Here is a 24364-nt window from a genome sequence, read left to right as displayed (position 1 = left end):
AGGTATGAAATGAATAATTGAGGTTGTGTCAGCTGCTGGCCCTACACAGCCAATGAGAGAACAGTGGGCAGATGATGTGTTTGGAAGCAAGTGTCATTGTAACATTATCATGTCAGGATATAAGCAAAATCAGCTGTGTGTTCAGAGAAAAACAGCTGTGTTCTCATATCCCACAGTAACCACAACCTCAGAAATAACAACATATTCAGAAGAAACACCCAAATATTTGTGACAATGGACACATAAGATCCACAGTTTTCCTTTTAAGGATGATGCCCATGATGATGATGATGACTGAAAATACATATACCACAGATGACAGGCTAAGTAAACAAAAAAGACAGTGGAAGTAAAAATTAATGTAAACAATTTCTTTTTGTTTATTTTATTTCTCCATGTATTATCAAAATACACTCCTGGAAATTGAAATAAGAACACCGTGAATTCATTGTCCCAGGAAGGGGAAACTTTATTGACACACTCCTGGGGTCAGATACATCACATGATCACACTGACAGAACCACAGGCACATAGACACAGGCAACAGAGCATGCACAATGTCGGCACTAGTACAGTGTATATCCACCTTTCGCAGCAATGCAGGCTGCTATTCTCCCATGGAGACGATCGTAGAGATGCTGGATGTAGTCCTGTGGAACGGCTTGCCATGCCATTTCCACCTGGCGCCTCAGTTGGACCAGCGTTCGTGCTGGACGTGCAGACCGCGTGAGACGACGCTTCATCCAGTCCCAAACATGCTCAATGGGGGACAGATCTGGAGATCTTGCTGGCCAGGGTAGTTGACTTACACCTTCTAGAGCATGTTGGGTGGCACGGGATACATGCGGACGTGCATTGTCCTGTTGGAACAGCAAGTTCCCTTGCCGGTCTAGGAATGGTAGAACGATGGGTTCGATGACGGTTTGGATGTACCGTGCACTATTCAGTGTCCCCTCGACGATCACCAGTGGTGTACGGCCAGTGTAGGAGATCGCTCCCCACACCATGATGCCGGGTGTTGGCCCTGTGTGCCTCGGTCGTATGCAGTCCTGATTGTGGCGCTCACCTGCACGGCGCCAAACACGCATATGACCATCATTGGCACCAAGGCAGAAGCGACTCTCATCGCTGAAGACGACACGTCTCCATTCGTCCCTCCATTCACGCCTGTCGCGACACCACTGGAGGAGGGCTGCACGATGTTGGGGCGTGAGCGGAAGATGGCCTAACGGTGTGCGGGACCGTAGCCCAGCTTCATGGAGACGGTTGCGAATGGTCCTCGCCGATACCCCAGGAGCAACAGTGTCCCTAATTTGCTGGGAAGTGGCGGTGCGGTCCCCTACGGCACTGCGTAGGATCCTACGGTCTTGGCGTGCATCCGTGCGTCGCTGTGGTCCGGTCCCAGGTCGACGGGCACGTGCACCTTCCGCCGACCACTGGCGACAACATCGATGTACTGTGGAGACCTCACGCCCCACGTGTTGAGCAATTCGGCGGTACGTCCACCCGGCCTCCCGCATGCCCACTATACGCCCTCGATCAAAGTCGGTCAACTGCACATACGGTTCACGTCCACGCTGTCGCGGCATGCTACCAGTGTTAAAGACTGCGATGGAGCTCCGTATGCCACGGCAAACTGGCTGACACTGACGGTGGCGGTGCACAAATGCTGCGCAGCTAGCGCCATTCGACGACCAACACCGCGGTTCCTGGTGTGTCCGCTGTGCCGTGCGTGTGATCATTGCTTGTACAGCCCTCTCGCAGTGTCCGGAGCAAGTATGGTGGGTCTGACACACCGGTGTCAATGTGTTCTTTTTTCCATTTCCAGGAGTGTATATGCAATAAAAAAAATAATATAAATTTAGAAGAGGTGTAATGTTAACTTTTTAGATAGATCCCTTACATGAATAAAAGTTTGTAATTTTGATTAGTCAGAATGTGTTAAATTCTCAAAGAGCCTCATATATATATATAAAAAAAACAAAGATGATTTGACTTACCAAATGAAAGTGCTGGCAGGTCGACAGACACACAAACAACCACAAACATACACACAAAATTCAAGCTTTCGCAACAAACTGTTGCCTCATCGGGAAAGAGGGAAGGAGAGGGAAAGATGAAAGGAAGTGGGTTTTAAGGGAGAGGTTAAGGAGTCATTCCAATCTCGGGAGCGGAAAGACTTACCTTAGGGGGAAAAAAGGATGGGTATACACTCGCACACACACACACATATCCATCCACACATATACAGACACAAGTAGACATATTTGGTCTTTAAATATGTCTGCTTGTGTCTGTATATGTGTGGATGGATATGTGTGTGTGTGTGTGTGTGTGTGTGTGTGTGTGCGAGTGTATACCCGTCCTTTTTCCCCCTAAGGTAAGTCTTTCCGCTCCCGGGATTGGAATGACTCCTTACCCTCTCCCTTAAAACTCACTTCCTTTCGTCTTTCCCTCTCCTTCCCTCTTTCCTGATGAGGCAACAGTTTGTTGCGAAAGCTTGAATTTTGTGTGTATGTTTGTGGTTGATTGTGTGTCTGTCGACCTGCCAGCACTTTCATTTGGTAAGTCAAATCATCTTTGTTTTTAGATATATATTTCCTACGTGGAATGTTTCCCTCTATTATAACTATATATATATATATATATATATATATATATATATATATATATATATATATATATATATATATATATATAAAAAAAAAGAGAGAGAGAGAGAGAGAGAGAAAATTTTTGAGATTGTTAAGTCTGAAAGCTACATTGCAAAGAATTTTTCTTTCTTTTCGATATTAAAGAAAAACAGATGTATTTCTGGGGGGGGCAGTGCCCCATAGCCCTTACCCCATCCGCTCCCCACCCCAACCCTCCCTCACCCCAACCCCACATCTTCCCCACCCCCTGGACTGAAATTCATTGTTTTAAGGGGGAAAATTAGACAGTCTAGAGGAAAACCTAAAATTTCAAATAGATGACACAGCAAGTATGCAAACATATCTTGAAAGTGAAAGTCTGATATTACATTACAGCACAACAAATAAATGAACACAGAAAGCTGAATGCTATAACACATTACTTATTTTGTTAATACACTGGTGGTTTTTTTTCCAGGAGGCTGAAAATACTGTTAATGAAATTTTATGGCAGAGACTTAATACCAAAATTTTATCATAAAGTGCCTATCAAAGAAAAGTAGTTATCTGACAGCTTTTCTACAGTTAGTTCTGTTTTAGAAGCTGCCAGAAGATGACACCCCTTCTGTAACATTCATTTCTATTAGTCTGCATCAGGCTCTGACACTTGTATTTACATAATGCACATATAAAAATCAAAATGATGTTTTCCTTTCTCATTTATGAATGAACATAGTATATGAATCTTCAGTTTCTTATATTCTGTTCAATTGAATAGAATATATGGCAAAATCATCTAGAGTTTTTAATCAATAACAAGCATTGTTATAGTAATAACAATCTTAGCTACGTATTTTTCTCTAATCTGAATAATATGCCTTAAAGTACAGAAAGAAGTTAATGTTAACTGCATCTCTAAAGCTCACCAATTGCTGCCAACCTGTAGTTGATTGTCACAAGTATTACATCATCTACCTCCATGATGTAGTCTGGTGCATACATTAGATCATTTCCAGAACCAGATTTGAAAGACCCGCCATGTATCCAAACTAAAACAGTGGCATCTATATTAGCAGTTTCTTGAGGTAGCTATCAAGAGAAAAAAATCAGTCCAAAATAATGCTCACTTTTATTCTTTGAGGTTATAAAATTATTATTACTGAACTACAACACCATATGCATCTGGAATGGAGAGAAACCCTAACTTGTGGTACAATTGTAAGTATTCTCTACCACACATTTCATGTTGTGTGCAGATTATGTACATAGATAAAGATGTATGCTTTAGAAGAGCTGAACCTTCATGTCCACGAAATTTATGAAGGCATGCAGCATGATAATGATATTATTCTGTATATTCTTGTCAGTACTTATATTCAGTAGGTGAAATTTCAGTGCTGCTGGCAAGTATCCATAACTGCACATACATTATCCTAACTTTTGGAACTAATAGACCCTTGCTTGGGGGGAAGAGAAGTATAGGATGGGGAACATTAAAAAGGCAGAGCAGGTCACTCAGACCATTGGATGCGACGGTCCAACCTGTTATGAGGGCAAGCGGTGACAAAGGTAAGTTGGGTGGGGTGCATCAGAGAGAGTAGGAGGTCAAAGATAGCACATTGGTAACCACTGTGTCAGCTTCAGTCCAGAAATGTTGAGGAGTAAAATATTGACTAAAAGGATGAGAAAATAATATTGGAATTAAAAACTAGAGGTAAAAAAAGGGGTGCTGAGATGGTGTTTCCATTTCCTTTGTGTGAACAAAAATACTAGCTGCACATTCAGTACACAAGAGTTTAGCGCATAACACGTATGTCTGGATGTCTGTGGCTACACAAAGAATGAATGCAGCAAAACATTTCAAGTCCGTGAACAAGGCCTAATCTGCCACACTGCTATGAAAAATCCAGCCAGAGTCAACCAATAAACATGGTCCAAAAAAACTGAATGATGGAACAGGCTTATACCTGGTTTGTACCAAACAGCTTAACTTTCAATTTTATAAAGACATATATTATGCATTTTCCAGCAAATAAAAGTGACTTACAGGTACCAGAAGTAGTGATCAAGGAGCACTCCATGTATGAAGGTCCTAAGCACCCATATGGACAATAACCAGAAGTGGTACCAACACCTGGATAGGCTACCCAAAAAGCTTTGCTCTACCTGCTTTTCTTTTTGAAACCTCTCTGATAATGTTGACTACTAAATTAGATTCCTAGTGTACTTTGTATTCTTCCACTCAATATGGACATGATGGAATAGAATTCATTGTGAATAGGAAGGCAGGACTGATAGTGAGTTACTGTGAACAGTTCAATGATAAGGTTGTTCTCTTCAGAATTGAAACCAAACAACAATACAATAATTCAATATATGCTTAAGTTGCTATCAGAGGATGAAGAGGTAGAGAAACTACATGAGGATATCAAACAGGTAATTCATTACATAAATGGACAGGAAAATCTAATAGTCGTGGATGTCTGGAATGTGGTTGTAGGAAAGGGAGTAGAAGAAAGGGTTATGGAAGAGTATGGAATTGCTTGTAGGAATGAGAGAGTTGGAAGACTAATTGAGGTCTGCATCTAATATCAGTAAGGAATAGCAAACACTTTGTTCAAGAATCACAAGAGAAGGAGGTATACTTGGAAGATGCCAGGGGATACAGGAAGATTCCATTTAGATTACATTATGGCCAGGCAGATATTCTGAAATCAGATATTGGATTATGAAGCACACCCAAGAACAAATATAGACTCAGACCACAATTTAGTAAAGATTAAGAGTAGGCTGGAGTTCAAAAGACTAGACAGGAAGAATGAATGCACATAGAATGAGTTATGGAAATACTAAGGAAGGAAGAGATGAGCACGAAGTTCTCTGAGGCTGTAAATACTGCAATAGTGAACAGCTCAGTAGGCAGTTCAGTGGAAGAGGGAGGGACATATCTAAAATTGGTAGTCACAGAAGTGGGAAAAAATTTAGCTACAAGGAAGTTAACTGCGAAGAAACCATGAATAACAGAAGAAACACTTCAGTTGATCGACAAAAGAAGGAAGTATAAAAATATTAAAAGAAATTCAAGAATGCAGAAATACAAGTCACTTAGGAATGAAATAAGCAGAAAGTGCAGAGGAAGTAAGGCAAAATGGCTGCATGAAAATTGTGAAGAAATGAAAAAAGAAGTGATCGTCGGAAAGACTGACTCAGCATAAAGAAAAATCAAAACAAGTGTCAGTGAAATTAAAAGCCAGAGCAGTAACATTAATAGTGCAATGGCAGATCCACTGTTAAATGCAGAGGAGTGAGTGGATAGGTGGAAAGTGTACACTGAAGGTCTCTGTGAGGGGACACCTTGTCTGATGATGCAACAGAAGAAGAAACAGGAGGTGACAGGAATGACATACATGATCCAGAATTAGAATCATAGTTTAAAAGATCTATGAATGACTTAAGATCAAATAAGCCATATCAGATACTTAACATTCCGTCAGAATTTCTAAAATCATTGGGGCAAGTAGCAACAAAATGACTAGTCATGCTAGTGTGTAGGATGTATGACTCTGATGGTGTACCAACTAACAACGGAAACTCCAGGTAGGAATATCAGCAATGTAGGAAGAGACAGACTGCTATTTACCATAAAGAAGACACATTAAGCTGTAAACAAACACAATTAAAAGACACTTACATAAAGCTTTTGCCCACAGCCTCCATCAGCAAAAGAGAAACACACACCATTTGTACACACAAGCAGCACACATGACTACCATCTCCAGTATCTTGGGCCAGAATGCAACTATCACTTGATATGGAAGCTGCACTCTGGAAGGAGTGGGGGTGGGGAAGGGATAGTAGTGTATGGGTGGGGAAAGAGATGAATGGTGTCTGGTGGAGTGTGCAGTTACTACAGTGCCAAGTGCAGCATCAGGAGGTTGCAGGGCAGGGAGATGGGGGGAAAAAAGGAGCAAAAAAGGAGAGGAGTGAGGAAAGATGGGTGGGTGCCTTGGCAGAGGGCATCAAATAAACAGGGTTGGATATGAGAATAGGGAGGAGATGGTAGGACAGAGGGAGTGGAAACTACTGGGTGAAGGGTGAGGTGACAGAATGTTATCACAGTTTGAGGTCGGGATAATTACAGTAGTGCAGAATGTGCTGTAAGGATAACTCCTATTTGTGCAGTTCAGAAAAGCTGGTGATGGAGGGAAGAATCAAGATGGCTTGGGCAGTGAAGCAGCTATTGAAATCAAGTAAGATATGTCCAGCTGCATGTTGTGCCACAGTATGTTCTACTTTGCCCTTGGCCACAGTTTGACAGTGGCTGTTCATCCTGGTGGACAGCTGGTTGGTAGTCATACAGATATAAAAAGCAGTGCAATGTTTGCAGCAGAGCTGCTAAATGACATGGCTGCTTTCACAGGTGGTCCAGCCCCTGACAGAATAGGATAAACCTGTGATGACAGAACTTGAATAGGAAGTGGTGAGTGAGTGGATTGGTCAGGTCTTACACCTGGGTCTTCCACAGGGATATGACCCTTGTGGAAAGGGGTTGTTAATGAGAGCAGCATAATTGTGGGCTAGGATGTTATGGAGGTTGACTGGGTGACAGAACACTCCTTTGTCAGGGGTAGGAAATATCTCGAATAGGATGTCCCTCATTTCAGGACATGATGATAGGTAATCAAAGCCCTGGCCTCCAGGGTGATAATGTGAGACAAAGAGGACGTTCCTTTGTGGCTGGTGCTTGAGGGTGCTGAGAGGACTGGCAGTGTGAAGTGAAATGGTATGGAGATCTGTTTGTGGACTAGGTCAGGGGAATAGTGGCAGTCTGTGAAGGCCTTTGTGACACCTTCAGCATACAGAGCAAGGGGGTTCTTGTCACTGCAGATATACTGTCCCTGAGTAGCCAGGCTGTATGGGAGGGATTTGTTGAAATGCAGGTAATGTTGTTGGTTGGTGAGCTTAATGTGGACAGAGGTGTGGATGGAGCCATTAGAAAGGAGGAGGCCAACATCTAGGAAAGTGGAGGGTCATGTGAAGTGGTTAGGAGAGAAGATGTCGAGGATGAAAGAAAAAAGATAGGGTGTCTTGGCTCTTAGTCCAGATTATGAAGATATCATTAATGAACCTGAACCAAACTAGTGTTTAGGGAGGCTAGGAAGGCCTCTCCTAGATGGCCCATAAAAAGGTTATCAGAGAAGGCTGCCATACAGGTGCCCATTGCTGTGCTGTGGATTTGTTTATATATTTTCCCTTCAAAGGAGAAGTAGTTGTGGGTTAGAATAAAGATAGTAAGAGGTAGAATGAGGTAGTGGGTTTGGAGTCTGAAGGACATTGGGAAAGGTAGTGTTCAACAGTGGTAAGACCATGGGCATTAGGGATGTTGGTGTACAGGAAGGTGGTATCAACAGTGACGAACAGGGATCCAGGAGGTAAAGAAGTGCGGATGGTGGAGAGTCGGTGAAGGAAGTGGTCAGTGTCTTTGACATGGGAGGCTAGATTATGGGCAACTGGTTGGAGGTGTTGGTCAATGAGGACCGAAATTCTTTCAGTGGGGCCACAACAACCAGCCACAACAGGGTTCCAGGATTGTTAGGTTTGTGGATTTTGAGAAGTGTGTACAAGGTGGGTTTGTGGGGTGTCATAGGGTTGAGGAGGGAAATGGCTTCAGGGAAAGAGATTCTGGGAAGGGCTTTACCACAGGCTTTAAGCAGGGATTGGAGCTTGTGTTGGGATTCTGGGATGGGATCATTCTGGCAGAGTTCATAGGCGGAGCAGTCAGATAACTGGCAGAGGCCATCATAACAACAGTGGTGGAACCTCTGATTACTGGTAGATGATTAGGTTAGGATTTGTTTTGAGGTTGTATATGGATATTCCCTGTTCTATGAATCAAGAATCACAATGACTACCTGGCAGAAGGCCTCCACTAATTATCTCACTCCTCCCCCATAAATGGCTCCTCTCATTTTTTGCTCCTTTTTCCCCCCATCTCCCTGCCCCACAACCTCCTGATGCTGCACGTATTGGCACTGTAGTCACTGCACACTCCACCAGACACCATTCATCTCTTTCCCCACCCATACACTACTATCCCTTCCCCACCCCCACTCCTTCCAGAGTGCAGCTTCCATATCAAGTGATAGTTGCATTCCGGCCCAAGATACTGGAGATGGTGGCTATGTGTGCTGCTTGTGTGTACAAATGGTGTGTGTTCCTCTTTTGCTGATGGAGGCTGTGGGCAAAAGCTTTATGTAAGTGTCTTTTAAATGTGCCTGCCTGCAACTTAACATGTCTTCTTCATAGTAAGAAGCAGTCTGTCTTTTCCTACATTGTTGATGTACCATCTGACTTCCAGAAAAACACCATCCCCATAATTCCAAAGACTGCAAGAGCTGACAAGTATGAGAATTATCACACATTCAGCTTAACAGCTCATGCATCTCAGTTACTAACAAAAAACATACAGAAGAATGGAAAAGAAAACTCAGGATCTATTAGATGACAATCAGGTTGCCTGAGAGGCAGCTCTGATGTTGCAGTTGATAACAGATGCAGGACTAAAGAAAAATCAAGACATGTTCATAGGATTTGTTGACCTGGAAAAAGTGTTCTACAATGTAAAATTGTTCGAGATGTTCAAAATTCTGAGAAAAATAGGGGTAAGCTACAGGGACATTTGGATAATGCACAGTATAAACAAAAACCAACAAGGACTAATCATATTGATAAACAAAGAATGAAGTGATCAGATTAAAATAGTTTAAGACAGGGATGTAGACTTTTGCCCCTACTGTTCAACCTCTACATCAAAGAAGCAACGATGGAAACAGGAGAAAGGTTCAAGATTAGGATTAAATTTCTGTGTGAAATGACATCACTGATAAGATTCACTGATGACATTGCTATCCTCAGTAAAAATGAAGAAGAATCATAGGAGCTGTTGACTGGAATGAACAGTCTAATGCATACAGAATATGGACTTAAGAGTAAATCGAGGAAAGACAAAAGTAATAAGAAGTATCTGAAATGAGACCAATGAGAGACTTAACATCAGAATTGTGGATCACAGAGTAGATGAAGTTATCAAATTTTGCTACCTATGCAGCATTATAACCCATGATGGTTTGAGCAAGAATGACATAAAAAAAAGGCAACCACTTACAAAAAGGACATTCCTGGCCAAGAGAAGTCAACTAACATCAACATATGTTTTAATTTGAGGAAGAAATTTCTGAGAACATATGTTTGGAGTACAGCATTGGGTGGTAGTGAAACATGGACTATAGGAAAACTGGAACAGAAGATAATCAAAGCATTTGAGATGTGAGGCTATAGAAGGAAAATGAGGTGGACTGATAAGGTCAGGAATGAGGAGGTTCTCTGCAGAAACAGGGAGGAAAGGAATATATTGAAAACACTGACAAGAAGAATGGGCAGGATGATAGGACATGTGTTAAAATATCACAGAATAACTTCCATGATACTAGAGGGAGCTGTAGAGGTTAAAAACTGTAGAGGAAGACAGAGCCTGGAATACATCCAGCAAATAATAGAAGATGGTTACAGTTGCTACTCTGAGATGAAAAGTTTGGCCCAGGAGAAAAATTTGTGGTAGGCATCAACCCCCTCCCCCCCCCCCCCCCCACACACATATATACAAAAAAAGCATAGCCTTCTGGAGCAATGCAGCTAACTTCTAAAAATGTACATTTATTCTGCATGAGCATGCAATAAGAATGTTAGGTGAAGTTGATACTGAGCACCTTGTGCATGCCTTGTCAAGGACAAGCTTACTTGCCAATAAATTTGCTCCCTAATTGTATTTGTGGTTAACAACAAGTGTGAATTCAGGTTGAACTATTCAGTCCACAGCCATAATATTAAAAATAAAACTAAGTCTCGTATAGACAATGCATCTCTATCTAGGGTTCAGGATTGAGTCTTATAATCTGGTGCTGAAGTCTACAACAGGTTACTGGTAGATATCAGGTAGGAAATTTAAGTCCCTAGGTATTCAAATATAAAGTAAAAGAGTGCCTTATTCACCAGTCCCTTTGAAAGTTATCAGAGTATGGGGTTCAAGTTTGGTAACTCCACTTACACTAGTGTTCATAACAAACATGTTTTGGATTTGTCAGAATATATACATAAATGCTTTAATGATGTATTAGATAAAACAGCAACTGAACAGCATAAGAGGAGAAGCACAGGCTTTTTTCAAAGGACTTGTTTTTCACCTAATTTACATATAATTTATATAGAGTAATCTGGATTTAACTACCATAATTTTGAGTGTGAGCAGATTACCACTAGCCATAACTTGTTGTTATCATCCTTTACAAACTACACTGAAGTTTCTGATTCTCCTTATTAGTGCTTAATTCATTCTGCACTGTTAAAGACTCTCCTGCTTTATGGGTTTACAGAAATTGGCGTTTAGTTAAGATGGAATATAAACATAATTAGTAGCTTGTTCTGATTATTCTTATTTACTTTTTTGCCTTTCAAAAAATTTAGGTTTCTAAGCTCTCTGTTTAAGATTTCCTATATTAGCTTGAATTAAGGTCTTATACTAGCAAATTATTTTTAGTGCTCTGTCAATGATACGAGAAAACATGATGCACTACATGGAGGATGCATTGAGCAATACATTAGCACAAATTGCTTGTTATTATCCATCACAAAAGTAGCCTATAATTACTGCTTCTGTCTGTTAATTTATAATATGGCTTATTCCGCATCCCTGTAGGCTATGTGGGACAGTGGAATTTACAAAACACAGGATATGAATGAATGAATGGATGAATGGTTGGTTGATTTAAATGGACTTACCTATGAAACAGTTGCTGCAGTCTGAATTACTACAAAACACCTCAACTTTGCCTGCTCAAACTGGTTTAGAGTATTATATGTGTATTGTTTTGCACTCACCTTCTGAGTATATACATTGAGATACAGACAGTCCTCTTGTCCATATGTTATTCCAGCTATTAGCTCTTGTGTGCAAAATGGAGAGCTCTTAGTTGCATCTACTGTTTCATTTAAAACAAAAGGCACTGGATCCTGAAAATTTTGACACAATGAAAATGATTTCAGTCATTTACATGCTAATGCATTACAAGAGTATTCATTACAAGCTCTGAATACTTGCATAAAGCAGCAAAGTAAATAGGATTCTTTATTTTCATCAGGCTAGTATCAAGGAATTCACACAAATTCGAGCAGGGCTACATCCAAGGTCCAGAATTTTCATTGCAGTGATGAGAGTGACAAATACATGATTTATTATGAAAAGGATAGATTACTACTAGTGGGCATGTTGAGTTACAGACAGGCAAAACAAAAAGACTGATAAACAAGTAAACTTTTTGCCTAAAAGGCCTTCATCAGAATTAGACAATACACACACACACACACACACACACACACACACACACAGAGCCAGACACACATGAGCATAGACTCTGGCTGCCTAGGCCAGACTGCAAGCAGTACCACATGATGGGTGAAGCAGTCCGGGTGGTGGGGGTATGGAGAAGACTGGGATGGGAAGGGGGAGGGATGGCAGGGTAGGAGTGGGTGGTGGGAGACAGTAAAGTCTGCTTGTGGGAGGATACAGGGAGAGATAGAGACTGACTGGGATGAGGTAGAGAGGGAGTACTACAGTTATGGGCAGAGGGAGGGGGGGGGGTGGAAATGGAGAGAAGTAAAAAGACTGAGGATGCTTTGGCGGACTAGAGGACTGCGTAGTTCCGGAGTAGGAACAGGGAAGGGGATACGTAGGTGTAGTGCAATGACTAACGAAGGTTGAGGCCAGGAGAGTTACAAGAAAACAGAATATACTGCAGAGTAAATACCCACCTGCACAATACAGAAAAGCTGGTGTTAGTGGAAGGGATCTAGAGGGCACAGACTGTGAAGCAAGCATTAAAATGAAGAATGTTGTGTTGAGCAGTGTGCTCAGCAACTGGGTGGTCCAGCTGTTTCTTGGCAACAATTTGTTGATGGCCATTCATACAGTCAGACAGATTGTTGGTTGTGATGCTCGCAGACAGCCCTACCTATGATAGGATAGGTGATGTTTGTGACCAGACTGGAGTAGATGGTGGTGGTCTCAACATCTCTGCATATAGTCATTGTCATTTTCCATCCAGATTTTCCATTGCTTAAATACACGATTTAGTCATTTCTGTGATGGAAGTCAATTAAGAGAACTGATACCAAGTAAAGTCTTAGGCAGAAACAGTCAAAACATAATATGGGGTTGATGGGGAAGAAGAGGTGGGTAATTATGAACACTGATGAAAGAATTATTTAAGATCTTAATAACTTATCCATACATGGAGCTGTGGCGACTGGCAGTCATTCAGCTGTCATCGCATGATAAGCAGGTTGCTTCCTACATGTCAACTGAGTTTGTGCACTGGCCACTAGGAGCCAACTCCGTGATATTGTCACAGATGTTCTATGGTTTTAAGAGATATATTTTAGACTTTTCCATTACTGACTACTTTCTGAGATTCTTGCTCTTAGCATCTATCAATGAATTGTTTTCTGCAGTTTATGTTAATTGTATTTTCATATTTCCTTGTGATTGCTGCAATTTAAAAGCACTCTAATTACAGATATAAAATGTATTAAATATAGTAGACACCTGCACAAAATTATTCCACAACAAGAACATGAAATTAAAGTCTCAAGTCTCCCACACCGCAAGACTTACAACAGTGGTGACCCTGACACGATTTGTCGTCCAGAATACATTTTACACACTCAAGCATGTCTCATTCAATAACAGGAACATATCAGAGATGGATGTACCTGCATCTCAAGACTGGGGGTACAGCTATCACCATTCTGGCCTCACAACCCTGCACTATAATTTGCAGACATTGATATGAGCTTCCTTTGTGCTGGTATGATGTCTGATTCCACAAATTTTGTTTTAGTAATTACTCACTTGGATCATCAATATGTTGCCAAAGTGCAGGATGATATGTACTGTCCGGCCACTGTATTTCAACTGTCAGCCACTAACAGCTCTGCTATAGTGACATAACATACAGAATGCAGCACTTGGAACTGGACCTGGGACTGAGGCTTGCTTTGGTATGGAGCTTCATAATCGTAGTTATGACAGAGCCTATCATTGGCACAGGCCTCTCAGTGCATTACCATTTGATGCCCAATGTTAAAAATGCTCAGCTACTGGAACCGTGACCAGGCTGTCCACCACTGGGTTCCAGTGTCACGCTGCCTCATATGATGCCAAGGTGACCCAGGCCACAGGAAAAGGATATGCCAAGTTGCTCACTTAGTTCCCCGCTCTCAAGAGGGCACTGGAGGCTCTGCAACAGGTACATTGTGATACGATGGCAGTCCTGCTGATTTCATACAGGCACAGACGATTAGCTCCTGACCAGTATGTTACTGCTAAGTTAGAGTTTGACACTATTCTAACCAAGAGGATCATCTGCCTGCCTAAATGGTCATGGTCATCACATTTGCTTTTAGTCCATAAAAAGAAAAGTGTGTGACATCCATGCTTTAAAGACAAGAATGATTGCAGACCATTACCCAGTGCCTCTGTCTGCTACAAGACTATAACCATGCATTGTGTGGGAAACAGGTATTTAGCTTGCTAGATTGTCCCAAAGCAAACATGCAGACCCTGGTTGTTGAGAAAGACACTCCAAAGATGGCCATTATAATGCATTTTTGTATATTTGAAAGCTTATTCATGACATTCAGCCTGACAAATGCCACACTAACATGGCAATGAGCCATTGACTCAGTGTTATGGGGAGTACCATGTTGTTTTGCAGACTTTGATGACATAGTTGTCTTCTCAGCAGCACCAGAGAAACATGAGCAGCATCTCACTGAAAGTTTTGAGCACCCTGACACATATGGCATTGTTTTGAACATCTCTAAGTGCTTGTTTGGATAACTAGATAAAATGTTTTTGACCCACCTTATTTCATCAATGGAATCACACCAAATGAAGTTCTATTTTGAACATTTCTGGTCCAGAGACAGCCAAAGAATTATGTAGGTTACTTGGGGTGCTCAATTTCTACCACTGCCATCTGCCATACGCTGCAGAACTTCAAGAACCACTTACAGCAGCTCTGGCCAATCCAAAAACAAAAGGAAGGGTATCTGTGCAGTGATCGCAGATGATGACAGATGCCTTCAAGGCTGCCAAGAGGAGCACTACTGAGGCCGAGCTTCTCACTCATCCTGCTTTAGATGTACCCTCGTGCTTATGGTGAATGCTAGCCAGATAGCCATTGGTGCAGCACTGCAGTGAGACCTGGCAGCTCCTTGCTTTCTACTCTCAGAATACTCTCAGAAACTGTCTCCAGCTTAGTAACAATGGAATACACACTACTGGGAAATGTTGGCAATCTGCTCATCTGTGAAATATTTCCAACTGCAGCTGGAGGCAAGAATATTCACAATCTACACAGACCACAAACCTCTGACCTCCACCTTCCATCAGAACAATGACAAATGCTCTCTGAAATGACAAATGCTCTGTGAAGCAGTTCAATCAGATGGAATTTATTTTTTCACTCAGTATGTCTGTTCACCATACATAGGAGCATTACTGCTTTTAGTATATGTTTGCTGTGGACAGATCTATTTACATCATCACACTTAAATGTATCTTTTATCCAACACAATAAAGAAAAAACATATGGAAATGTTGCTTGTAAGAAGAGAGTTGACCAGAAAAAGGAAAAGGTAGCGTATGGAGGAAGAAAATAAATGATTATTTGTACACATAGGCAGATAAGACAACAAAAATAATACACAACAGGTCTGATGCTCATTACAAGACTGAGAATGAGTAGATAATGATGAAAATTTTCAGGTACATAAACCAAGTTAAAGTGAACACTTTAAGAATTGCAGAAATAAATATATGGATAAAGATGGGATTTTACGTAAACCCTTGTCTTATGCTAACCAATCAAGTGCTTTAGCCACTAAGCCACCTTGGTACAGCAGTTCACAGAACTGCATGAATTACCCTGCCTCCCTCCTCAATCCAAATTCTCACTATCATTCCAGTCTACTCTAAATTCCTTCTAACATGTGAATGGAATTGCTGAGGCTGTCCATAGTCCCTCAGCATCAAACTTAAATGAAGGATCCAGCCTTAAACCCAGGTGCAGGTAATTGTACAAATGAAATGACATAATTTCAGAGACTTTACTGGTCTCATACTGATGGCTTAGTGGTTAATGCATCTGCCTAGTAAGCAGGAGACCCAGCTTTGATTCCTGGCCTTGGATCAAATTTTCACTCGCTGCTTCAGTCTACATACATAAAATCATGTCTGTATGAGACCAGTAAAGTCTCGAAATTGCACCATTTCATTGGTAAAAGATGGCATTGATCCGAATTAAATTTTGGATAGACAGTAAAGAGGTTATTCAAACAAAGGCCAACAACTTCAAGGAATTTCAGGCAAAAACAATTGACAAAAGCTGAAAATACCTTATCAGAATCAAAGAAGAAAACATCTGTGAATGGATAAGAATTTCTGAGAGGAGACAGACAAGCTATCAACTCAATTGCTCCTTGTGGTTCTTCTGTATGGGAGAGAGTGAACCTAGGCAATGGTTTTTATTTTGAATGAAGTGAATAAAACTACTGTGATGTTGTCTTGATCACAGCACAATACAAACAATACAAATAGTTCATCATATAGCAGAAATGAGTAAAACTGCAAGATAGTTCCATTTAAACACATTTTTTTCTAAACCACAGACAAGTTTTTGACTTTAAATGGTACCATGGATTTGTTAACCATCTTTTACAGCCACCAATAAAATAGCTAGAAAGTAAATAATAATTGAGTCACCATGGAAATGCATACACATGACCTTTTTTTTTTTTTGTTTTCTGATCAATGTGTTTCTTTATTTTGCATCAAGCATCTAATGTAGCCCCCATTTTCTAGACTGGTATACCTGTCAAGTGTACTTGATAGGTGAAATGGAGCAACAAAACCGTGCAGGCAAGCATGGCAGTAGGACCATCTGAGGAGAACTGAAATATGATTTTTTCTATGTAAAAGTTCAGACTGGACTACATGTTCAAGTTGCCCATGCAAGTTTCAAGACTATGGCTTTCAGCATATGAGATGTTGGAATGAGCATTGTGGTTTGGTTTTAATTGTGCTAATTTGTAGTACAGTTAGTCATATCCTTTTGTTTTGAGTTAGTGTGTTCATTTGAAAACGAGGCAAATCATTAAGGAACACCACCACTGAACAATTCATTGAACTTTATGGATCAGAACATTTTTTTTAATTAAAAAGGAAGTAGTGCCACAGTTGAGGAAACAAAGATGCTACTTCCATAAAATTGGTGAAAAAAAGCAAGTAAAAAGCCTACCATGGTTAATATCTAATCTTCAGTTGAAACCATGGTTACAGCTGAAGTTGAACACCTCTCAGGAGTACCATAGTATACATGGATTGGAGCCATATTTAGTGGAGGTATACATTTCCAGGTAAATCTGTTCAGACAGAAGTGAGAGGCAAACCAGAAAATGTCAAGAACCATTTAGGATGGCACTGTATCAAGGTGAAGATGGCGTAATTGCCAAGGTCTGTGATGTGGTACATAATGTATCAATTTTAATTTTAATTCACAGCCATTTCAGTAGTGGCATTTGAAGATTCATAACCTGTATGTGCTGAACATAATAATTATGGCAGTAAACAGGAAAAAAACGCTTAATAAATAAATACACGACCACAACACTAGAGGTAGAGAGAGACCCCACATTATATCTCATAGAACAATATGGTCTGGGATACAAAAGGACTGCTGTCAAAGGTCTCGTGCATGCGTGAATTGTCAAAGCAGCAAAATTTCATGTCATGTTCACACACCAGTAGGCAAATTCCCAGACACAGTCAGGAGGTTCACCCATGTACATACTGATGTTATGGGATGCCTACCACCATCAGAAGGTCGACGATATTTGCTAACCATTGTTGATAGATTCCAATGCTGGTCACAGCTATTCCTATAGATAATATCTCCACCAAGATACTAGCTGCCATTTTAATGTCCACCTGTGTTGTCACTTTGGATGTCTACTACACATAACAACTGACAAGAGGATGCCAATTCAAGTCCAATTTGTTTACACAGCTGAACAATTTTTGCAGTGTGTCACATCACATAACAGCAAGTTACCATCCAGCCAGCAATGGCATGCTCTAGACGTAGCTCTGGTCCCTCAAAGCTGCCCTCGTGTGTCACAAGCTGAAGTGGACAACCCCTGCCATTAGTTCTGCTCGGCCTCCACACCATAAGCAAGCCAGAACTCAATGCATCCCCTGCTGAATTGGTCTATGGGGAAATGCTATGACTACCAGGTGAGTTTGTCAATCTGGATGCATTTCAGTGGGACATATCACAATCACCACAATTCACTGCACATCTGAGGGATGAGATCTCACACATGTGACCACAACCAGCATCATGACATGGCATGCAGCAAGCGTTGTCCATAAAGAGTTGAAGTGGTGCACCCATGTCACGCTATGCAAAGATAATGTCAGACCCACACTCACACCACCATATACTAGACCACACCACGTACCAGCAAGACAAGATAAGACAATTGACTTTTTGATTAATGGCAAGAGAAACTCTGTGTCTATCAGCCAGGTTAAACAAGTGTTTCTCTTGGAAGAATCTTCTGATGCTCATTTTTCACTACACCAATCAACACCATCATCCAACAAAGATGTCCTGCAGTGAAACTGCCAGCCAATTTATTTATTTTTTTTTTCAGTGAAACCATAATATCAAGTGACACCTGTCTGATCTATCCAGGATCTGTTAATGGCTAAATTTCTGTCAGAAATTAAATATTTTAGCAGAACATTGATATTTATTTATTTATTTATTTTGATCCAACATCAACTGATTACAAAAAAAGTTTTTTTTTGTTCCAGTCTTCTAGATAAGTCAGAGCCATCCTTACTAGGGTTACATATTACTGTCTGGCACTTTTATCTACATAACTTTTTCTAAATTTAGTTGAGAGAACAGAGATACATATAAGAACTATACATAAAAAAATTGTTATTGCCATACGTAGATTAAGGAATCTACAGTTTGTGACACAGTATTCATATCTGACATTCAAATATTTACAGTTTGTGACACAGTCTAAGATCTGAGATTACATATATTTTTAGACAAATGGTCTTCCATCATACGAATGTACTAAATCTAGAAACTCATCTATTGAATATACAGGATTGTTTAAGAGCCATAATTTTAATTTCATTTTTAGGTTTGTAATGGGCAATTTGGAGATATTAGGATGGAAGCAATTCAGTAGTTTTCTGCCTGCATAGTGAAGGCTTTTCTCATAAAGTGTTGTTCTATGAGATACGATGTGGGGTCTCTCTCTACCTCTAGTGTTGTGATCCTGTATTTATTTATTAAGCGTTTTGTTCCTGTTTACTGCCATAATTATTATGTTCAGCACATACAGGTTATGAATCTTCAAATGCCGCTACTGAAATGGCTGTGAATTAAAATTAAAATTGATACATTATGTACCACATCACAGACCTTGGCAATTACGCCATCTTCACCTTGATACAGTGCCATCCTAAATGGTTCTTGACATTTTCTGGTTTGCCTCTCACTTCTGTCTGAACAGATTTACCTGGAAATGTATACCTCCACTAAATATGGCTCCAATCCATGTATGCTATGGTACTCCTGAGAGGTGTTCAACTTCAGCTGTAACCATGGTTTCAACTGAAGATTAGATATTAACCATGGTAGGCTTTTTACTTGCTTTTTTTCACCAATTTTATGGAAGTAGCATCTTTGTTTCCTCAACTGTGGCACTACTTCCTTTTTAATTAAAAAAAATGTTCTGATCTATAAAGTTCAATGAATTGTTCAGTGGTGGTGTTCCTTAATGATTTGCCTCGTTTTCAAATGAACACACTAACTCAGAACAAAAGGATATGACTAACTGTACTACAAATTAGCACAATTAAAACCAAACCACAATGCTCATTCCAACATCTCATATGCTGAAAGCCATAGTCTTGAAACTTGCATGGGCAACTTGAACATGTAGTCCAGTCTGAACTTTTACATAGAAAAAATCATATTTCAGTTCTCCTCAGATGGTCCTACTGCCATGCTTGCCTGCACGGTTTTGTTGCTCCATTTCACCTATCAAGTACACATGACAGGTATACCAGTCTAGAAAATGGGGGCTACATTAGATGCTTGATGCAAAATATGTATCAATTGGAAGCTAAACAAAGAAACACATTGATCAGCAAAAAAAAAAAAGTCATGTGTATGCATTTCCATGGTGACTCAATTATTATTTACTTTCTAGCTATTTTATTGGTGGCTGTAAAAGATGGTTAACGAATCCATGGTAGCATTTAAAGTCAAAAACTTGTCTGTGGTTTAGAAAAAAATGTGTTTAAATGGAACTATCTTGCAGTTTTACTCATTTCTGCTATATGATGAACTACACTCATGGAAATTGAAATAAGAACACCGTGAATTCATTGTCCCAGGAAGGGGAAACTTCATTGACACATTCCTGGGGTCAGATACATCACATGATCACACTGACAGAACCACAGGCACATAGACACAGGCAACAGAGCATGCACAATGTCGGCACTAGTACAGTGTATATCCACCTTTCGCAGCAATGCAGGCTGCTATTCTCCCATGGAGACGATCGTAGAGATGCTGGATGTAGTCCTGTGGAACGGCTTGCCATGCCATTTCCACCTGGCGCCTCAGTTGGACCAGCGTTCGTGCTGGACGTGCAGACCGCGAGACACGACGCTTCATCCAGTCCCAAACATGCTCAATGGGGGACAGATCCGGAGATCTTGCTGGCCAGGGTAGTTGACTTACACCTTCTAGAGCACGTTGGGTGGCACGGGATACATGCGGACGTGCATTGTCCTGTTGGAACAGCAAGTTCCCTTGCCGGTCTAGGAATGGTAGAACGATGGGTTCGATGACGGTTTGGATGTACCGTGCACTATTCAGTGTCCCCTCGACGATCACCAGTGGTGTACGGCCAGTGTAGGAGATCGCTCCCCACACCATGATGCCGGGTGTTGGCCCTGTGTGCCTCGGTCGTATGCAGTCCTGATTGTGGCGCTCACCTGCACGGCGCCAAACACGCATACGACCATCATTGGCACCAAGGCAGAAGCGACTCTCATCGCTGAAGACGACACGTCTCCATTCGTCCCTCCATTCACGCCTGTCGCGACACCACTGGAGGCGGGCTGCACGATGTTGGGGCGTGAGCAGAAGACAGCCTAACGGTGTGCGGGACCGTAGCCCAGCTTCATGGAGACGGTTACAAATGGTCCTTGCCGATACCCCAGGAGCAACAGTGTCCCTAATTTGCTGGGAAGTGGCGGTGCGGTCCCCTACGGCACTGCGTAGGATCCTACGGTCTTGGCGTGCATCCGTGCGTCGCTGCGGTCCGGTCCCAGGTCGACGGGCACGTGCACCTTCCGCCGACCACTGGCGACAACATCGTTGTACTGTGGAGACCTCACGCCCCACGTGTTGAGCAATTCGGTGGTACGTCCACCCGGCCTCCCGCATGCCCACTATACGCCCTCGATCAAAGTCCGTCAACTGCACATACGGTTCACGTCCACGCTGTCGCGGCATGCTACCAGTGTTAAAGACTGCGATGAAGCTCCGTATGCCACGGCAAACTGGCTGACACTGACGGCGGCGGTGCACAAATGCTGCGCAGCTAGCGCCATTCGACGGCCAACACCGCGGTTCATGGTGTGTCTGCTGTGCCGTGCGTGTGATCATTGCTTGTACAGCCCTCTCGCAGTGTCCGGAGCAAGTATGGTGGGTCTGACACACCGGTGTCAATGTGTTCTTTTTTCCATTTCCAGGAGTGTATTTGTATTGTTTGTATTGTGCTGTGATCAAGACAACATCACAGTAGTTTTATTCACTTCATTCAAAATAAAAACCATTGCCTAGGTTCATTCCCTCCCATACAGAAGAACCACAAGGAGCAATTGAGTTGATAGCTTGTCTGTCTCCTCTCAGAAATTCTTATCCATTCACAGATGTTTTCTTCTTTGATTCTGATAAGGTATTTTCAGCTTTTGTCAATTGTTTTTGCCTGAAATTCCTTGAAGTTGTTGGCCTTTGTTTGAATAACCTCTTTACTGTCTATCCAAAATTTAATTCAGATCAATGCCAGCTTTTACCAATGAAATGATGCAATTTCGAGACTTTACTGGTCTCATACAGACATGATTTTATGTATGTAGACTGAAACAGCGAGTGAAAATTTGATCCAAGGCCAGGAATCAAAGCTGGGTCTCCTGCTTACTAGGCAGATGCATTAACCACTAAGCCATCAGTATGAGACCAGTAAAGTCTCTGAAATTATGTCATTTCATTTGTACAAGTACCTGCACCTGGGTTTAAGGCTGGATCCTTCATTTAAGTTTGATGCTGAGGGACTATGGACAGCCTCAGCAATTCCATTCACATGTTAGAAGGAATTTAGAGTAGACTGGAATGATAGTGAGAATTTGGATTGAGGAGGGAGGCAGGGTAATTCATGCAGTTCTGTGAACTGCTGTACCAAGGTGGCTTAGTGGCTAAAGCACTTGATTGGTTAGCATAAGACAAGGGTTTACGTAAAATCCCATCTTTATCCATATATTTATTTCTGCAATTCTTAAAGTGTTCACTTTAACTTGGTTTATGTACTTGAAAATTTTCATCATTATCTACTCATTCTCAGTCTTGTAATGAGCATCAGACCTGTTGTGTATTGTTTTTGTTGTCTTATCTGCCTATGTGTACAAATAATCATTTATTTTCTTCCTCCATACGCTACCTTTTCCTTTTTCTGATCAACTCTCTTCTTACAAGCAACATTTCCATATGTTTTTCTTTATTGTGTTGGATAAAAGATACATTTAAGTGTGATGATGTAAATAGATCTGTCCACAGCAAACGTATACTAAAAGCAGTAATGCTCCTATGTATGGTGAACAGACATACTGAGTGAGAAAAGCTTAATTTTAATCAATATTTTAGTTTTCCACACCTTTATTCTTCATACAGCTGAATTGTGTTCTACTAAAGAGCCAAGACTGGCTCACTACTGGCTACCACCCGACATCATGGCCAACCTTGCTCACATGTATACCATTCCCACAGTAACAGTGATTAGGTAACGCTTAGGGGAGTGCCACTGATAAAGGTTCTGGAAATGCCTCCTGCAGCAATCAGAGAACTGTAAATGATGACATTCAGGCCAGAGCATGGGTTGGGTTGGGGAGGCTGAGCCAGGACCAACCATTTGCTCTCATGGCAACCAGCTCCCAACCTTATCAGATGTGCCTTGTGCTTCCCTCTCTCAAGAAATATGTCCCTCAGTCTTTTTGATAGCCTCACAGGCAGCACTTCTACACTACAACAGTAAATTTCTGGAACAAACTACAGCCACTTTTTTATGTTGTTCTGTTGTTATCTTTTCACCAATTTTCATGCACTCTTGGATGCCCACATCCTGATACTACACTGTCCTCGACCAAGTGTTGTACAACACATAAGTAGTTGCCATATGAACCATATTATTAGTGATTCCTCTATTACCTACATTTCATCCTTTCACTTGTACTGTAATAAGTGGCTTGTCAAAATTGGCAAAGCTCAAAATTACTCAGCCATTAAATAAATAGCAGCTTTGGTGTTAAAGATTTAAAAATACCTTCTATCTCTAAAGCTGCAAGAAATTACATACTGAACACATTTGTTGTTGTTGATGTGGTCTTAAGTCCAGAGACTAGTTTGATGCAGCTCTCTATGTTACTCTATCCTGCGCAAGCTTCTTCATCTCCAAGTACCTACTGCAACCTACACCCTTCTGAATCTGCTTAGTGTTTTCATCTATTCATGTCCCTCAATGATTTTTACCCTACTACTGTGGTCTAGGGGTAGCGTCTTTGATTCATAATCAAAACGTTTTCGGTCCTGGGTTCGATCCCCGCCACTGCCTAAATTTTGATAAATAATTAGCATTGGCGGCCGAAGACTTCCGGCATAAGAAGTCAGCCTCATTCTGCCAATGGCCTTGTCAAAGAGGGCAGAGGAGCAGATAGAGGTTCAGGGCACTCTCTTGTCCTAGGGGTGGGAAATTGCCCCTAAAGGCGGAAGAATCAGCAATGATCAACGACATGAGGATGCAGAAGGCAATGGAAACCACTGCATTAAAGACACGTAACGCGTATCCACAGGACATGTGGCCTGTAATTGAAGAAGTGTCATGATGATCTCTCCATTGGCAAAAGATTCCGGAATAGTCCCCCATTCGGATCTCCGGGAGGGGACTGCCAAGGGGGAGGTTACCATGAGAAAAAGATTGAATAATCAACGAAAGGATAACGTTCTACGAGTCGGGGTGTGGAATGTCAGAAGCTTGAACATGGTAGGGAAACTAGAAAATCTGAAAAGGGAAATGCAAAGGCTCAATCTAGATATAGTAGGGGGTCAGTGAAGTGAAGTGGAAGGAAGACAAGGATTTCTGGTCAGATGAGTATCGGGTAATATCAACAGCAGCAGAAAATAGTATAACAGGTGTAGGATTCGTTATGAATAGGAAGGTAGGGCAGAGGGTGTGTTACT

General features: G+C 41.4%; 1 protein-coding gene across 1 annotated transcript in view; it reads right to left on the bottom strand.

The window, feature by feature from the left end:
• The window catches only part of LOC124613216 (cholinesterase 1-like), a 172759-nt gene that overhangs the window by 109099 nt on the left and 39296 nt on the right, over window positions 1-24364 (bottom strand). Inside the window, exons 3-4 of the mRNA XM_047141890.1 lie at window positions 11568-11699; window positions 3560-3722 (exon numbers count right to left, since the gene is read on the bottom strand). Coding sequence (XP_046997846.1) covers window positions 3560-3722; window positions 11568-11699 — 295 coding nt within the window. The remainder of the gene's footprint in view (window positions 1-3559; window positions 3723-11567; window positions 11700-24364) is intronic.

This window comes from Schistocerca americana, chromosome 4 (assembly GCF_021461395.2).
Source record: "Schistocerca americana isolate TAMUIC-IGC-003095 chromosome 4, iqSchAmer2.1, whole genome shotgun sequence".
Classification (NCBI taxonomy): Eukaryota; Metazoa; Arthropoda; class Insecta; order Orthoptera; family Acrididae; genus Schistocerca; species Schistocerca americana.
The sequence above is the reverse complement of the archived record's forward strand: the minus strand, read 5'-3'. Positions and strand labels throughout refer to the sequence as shown.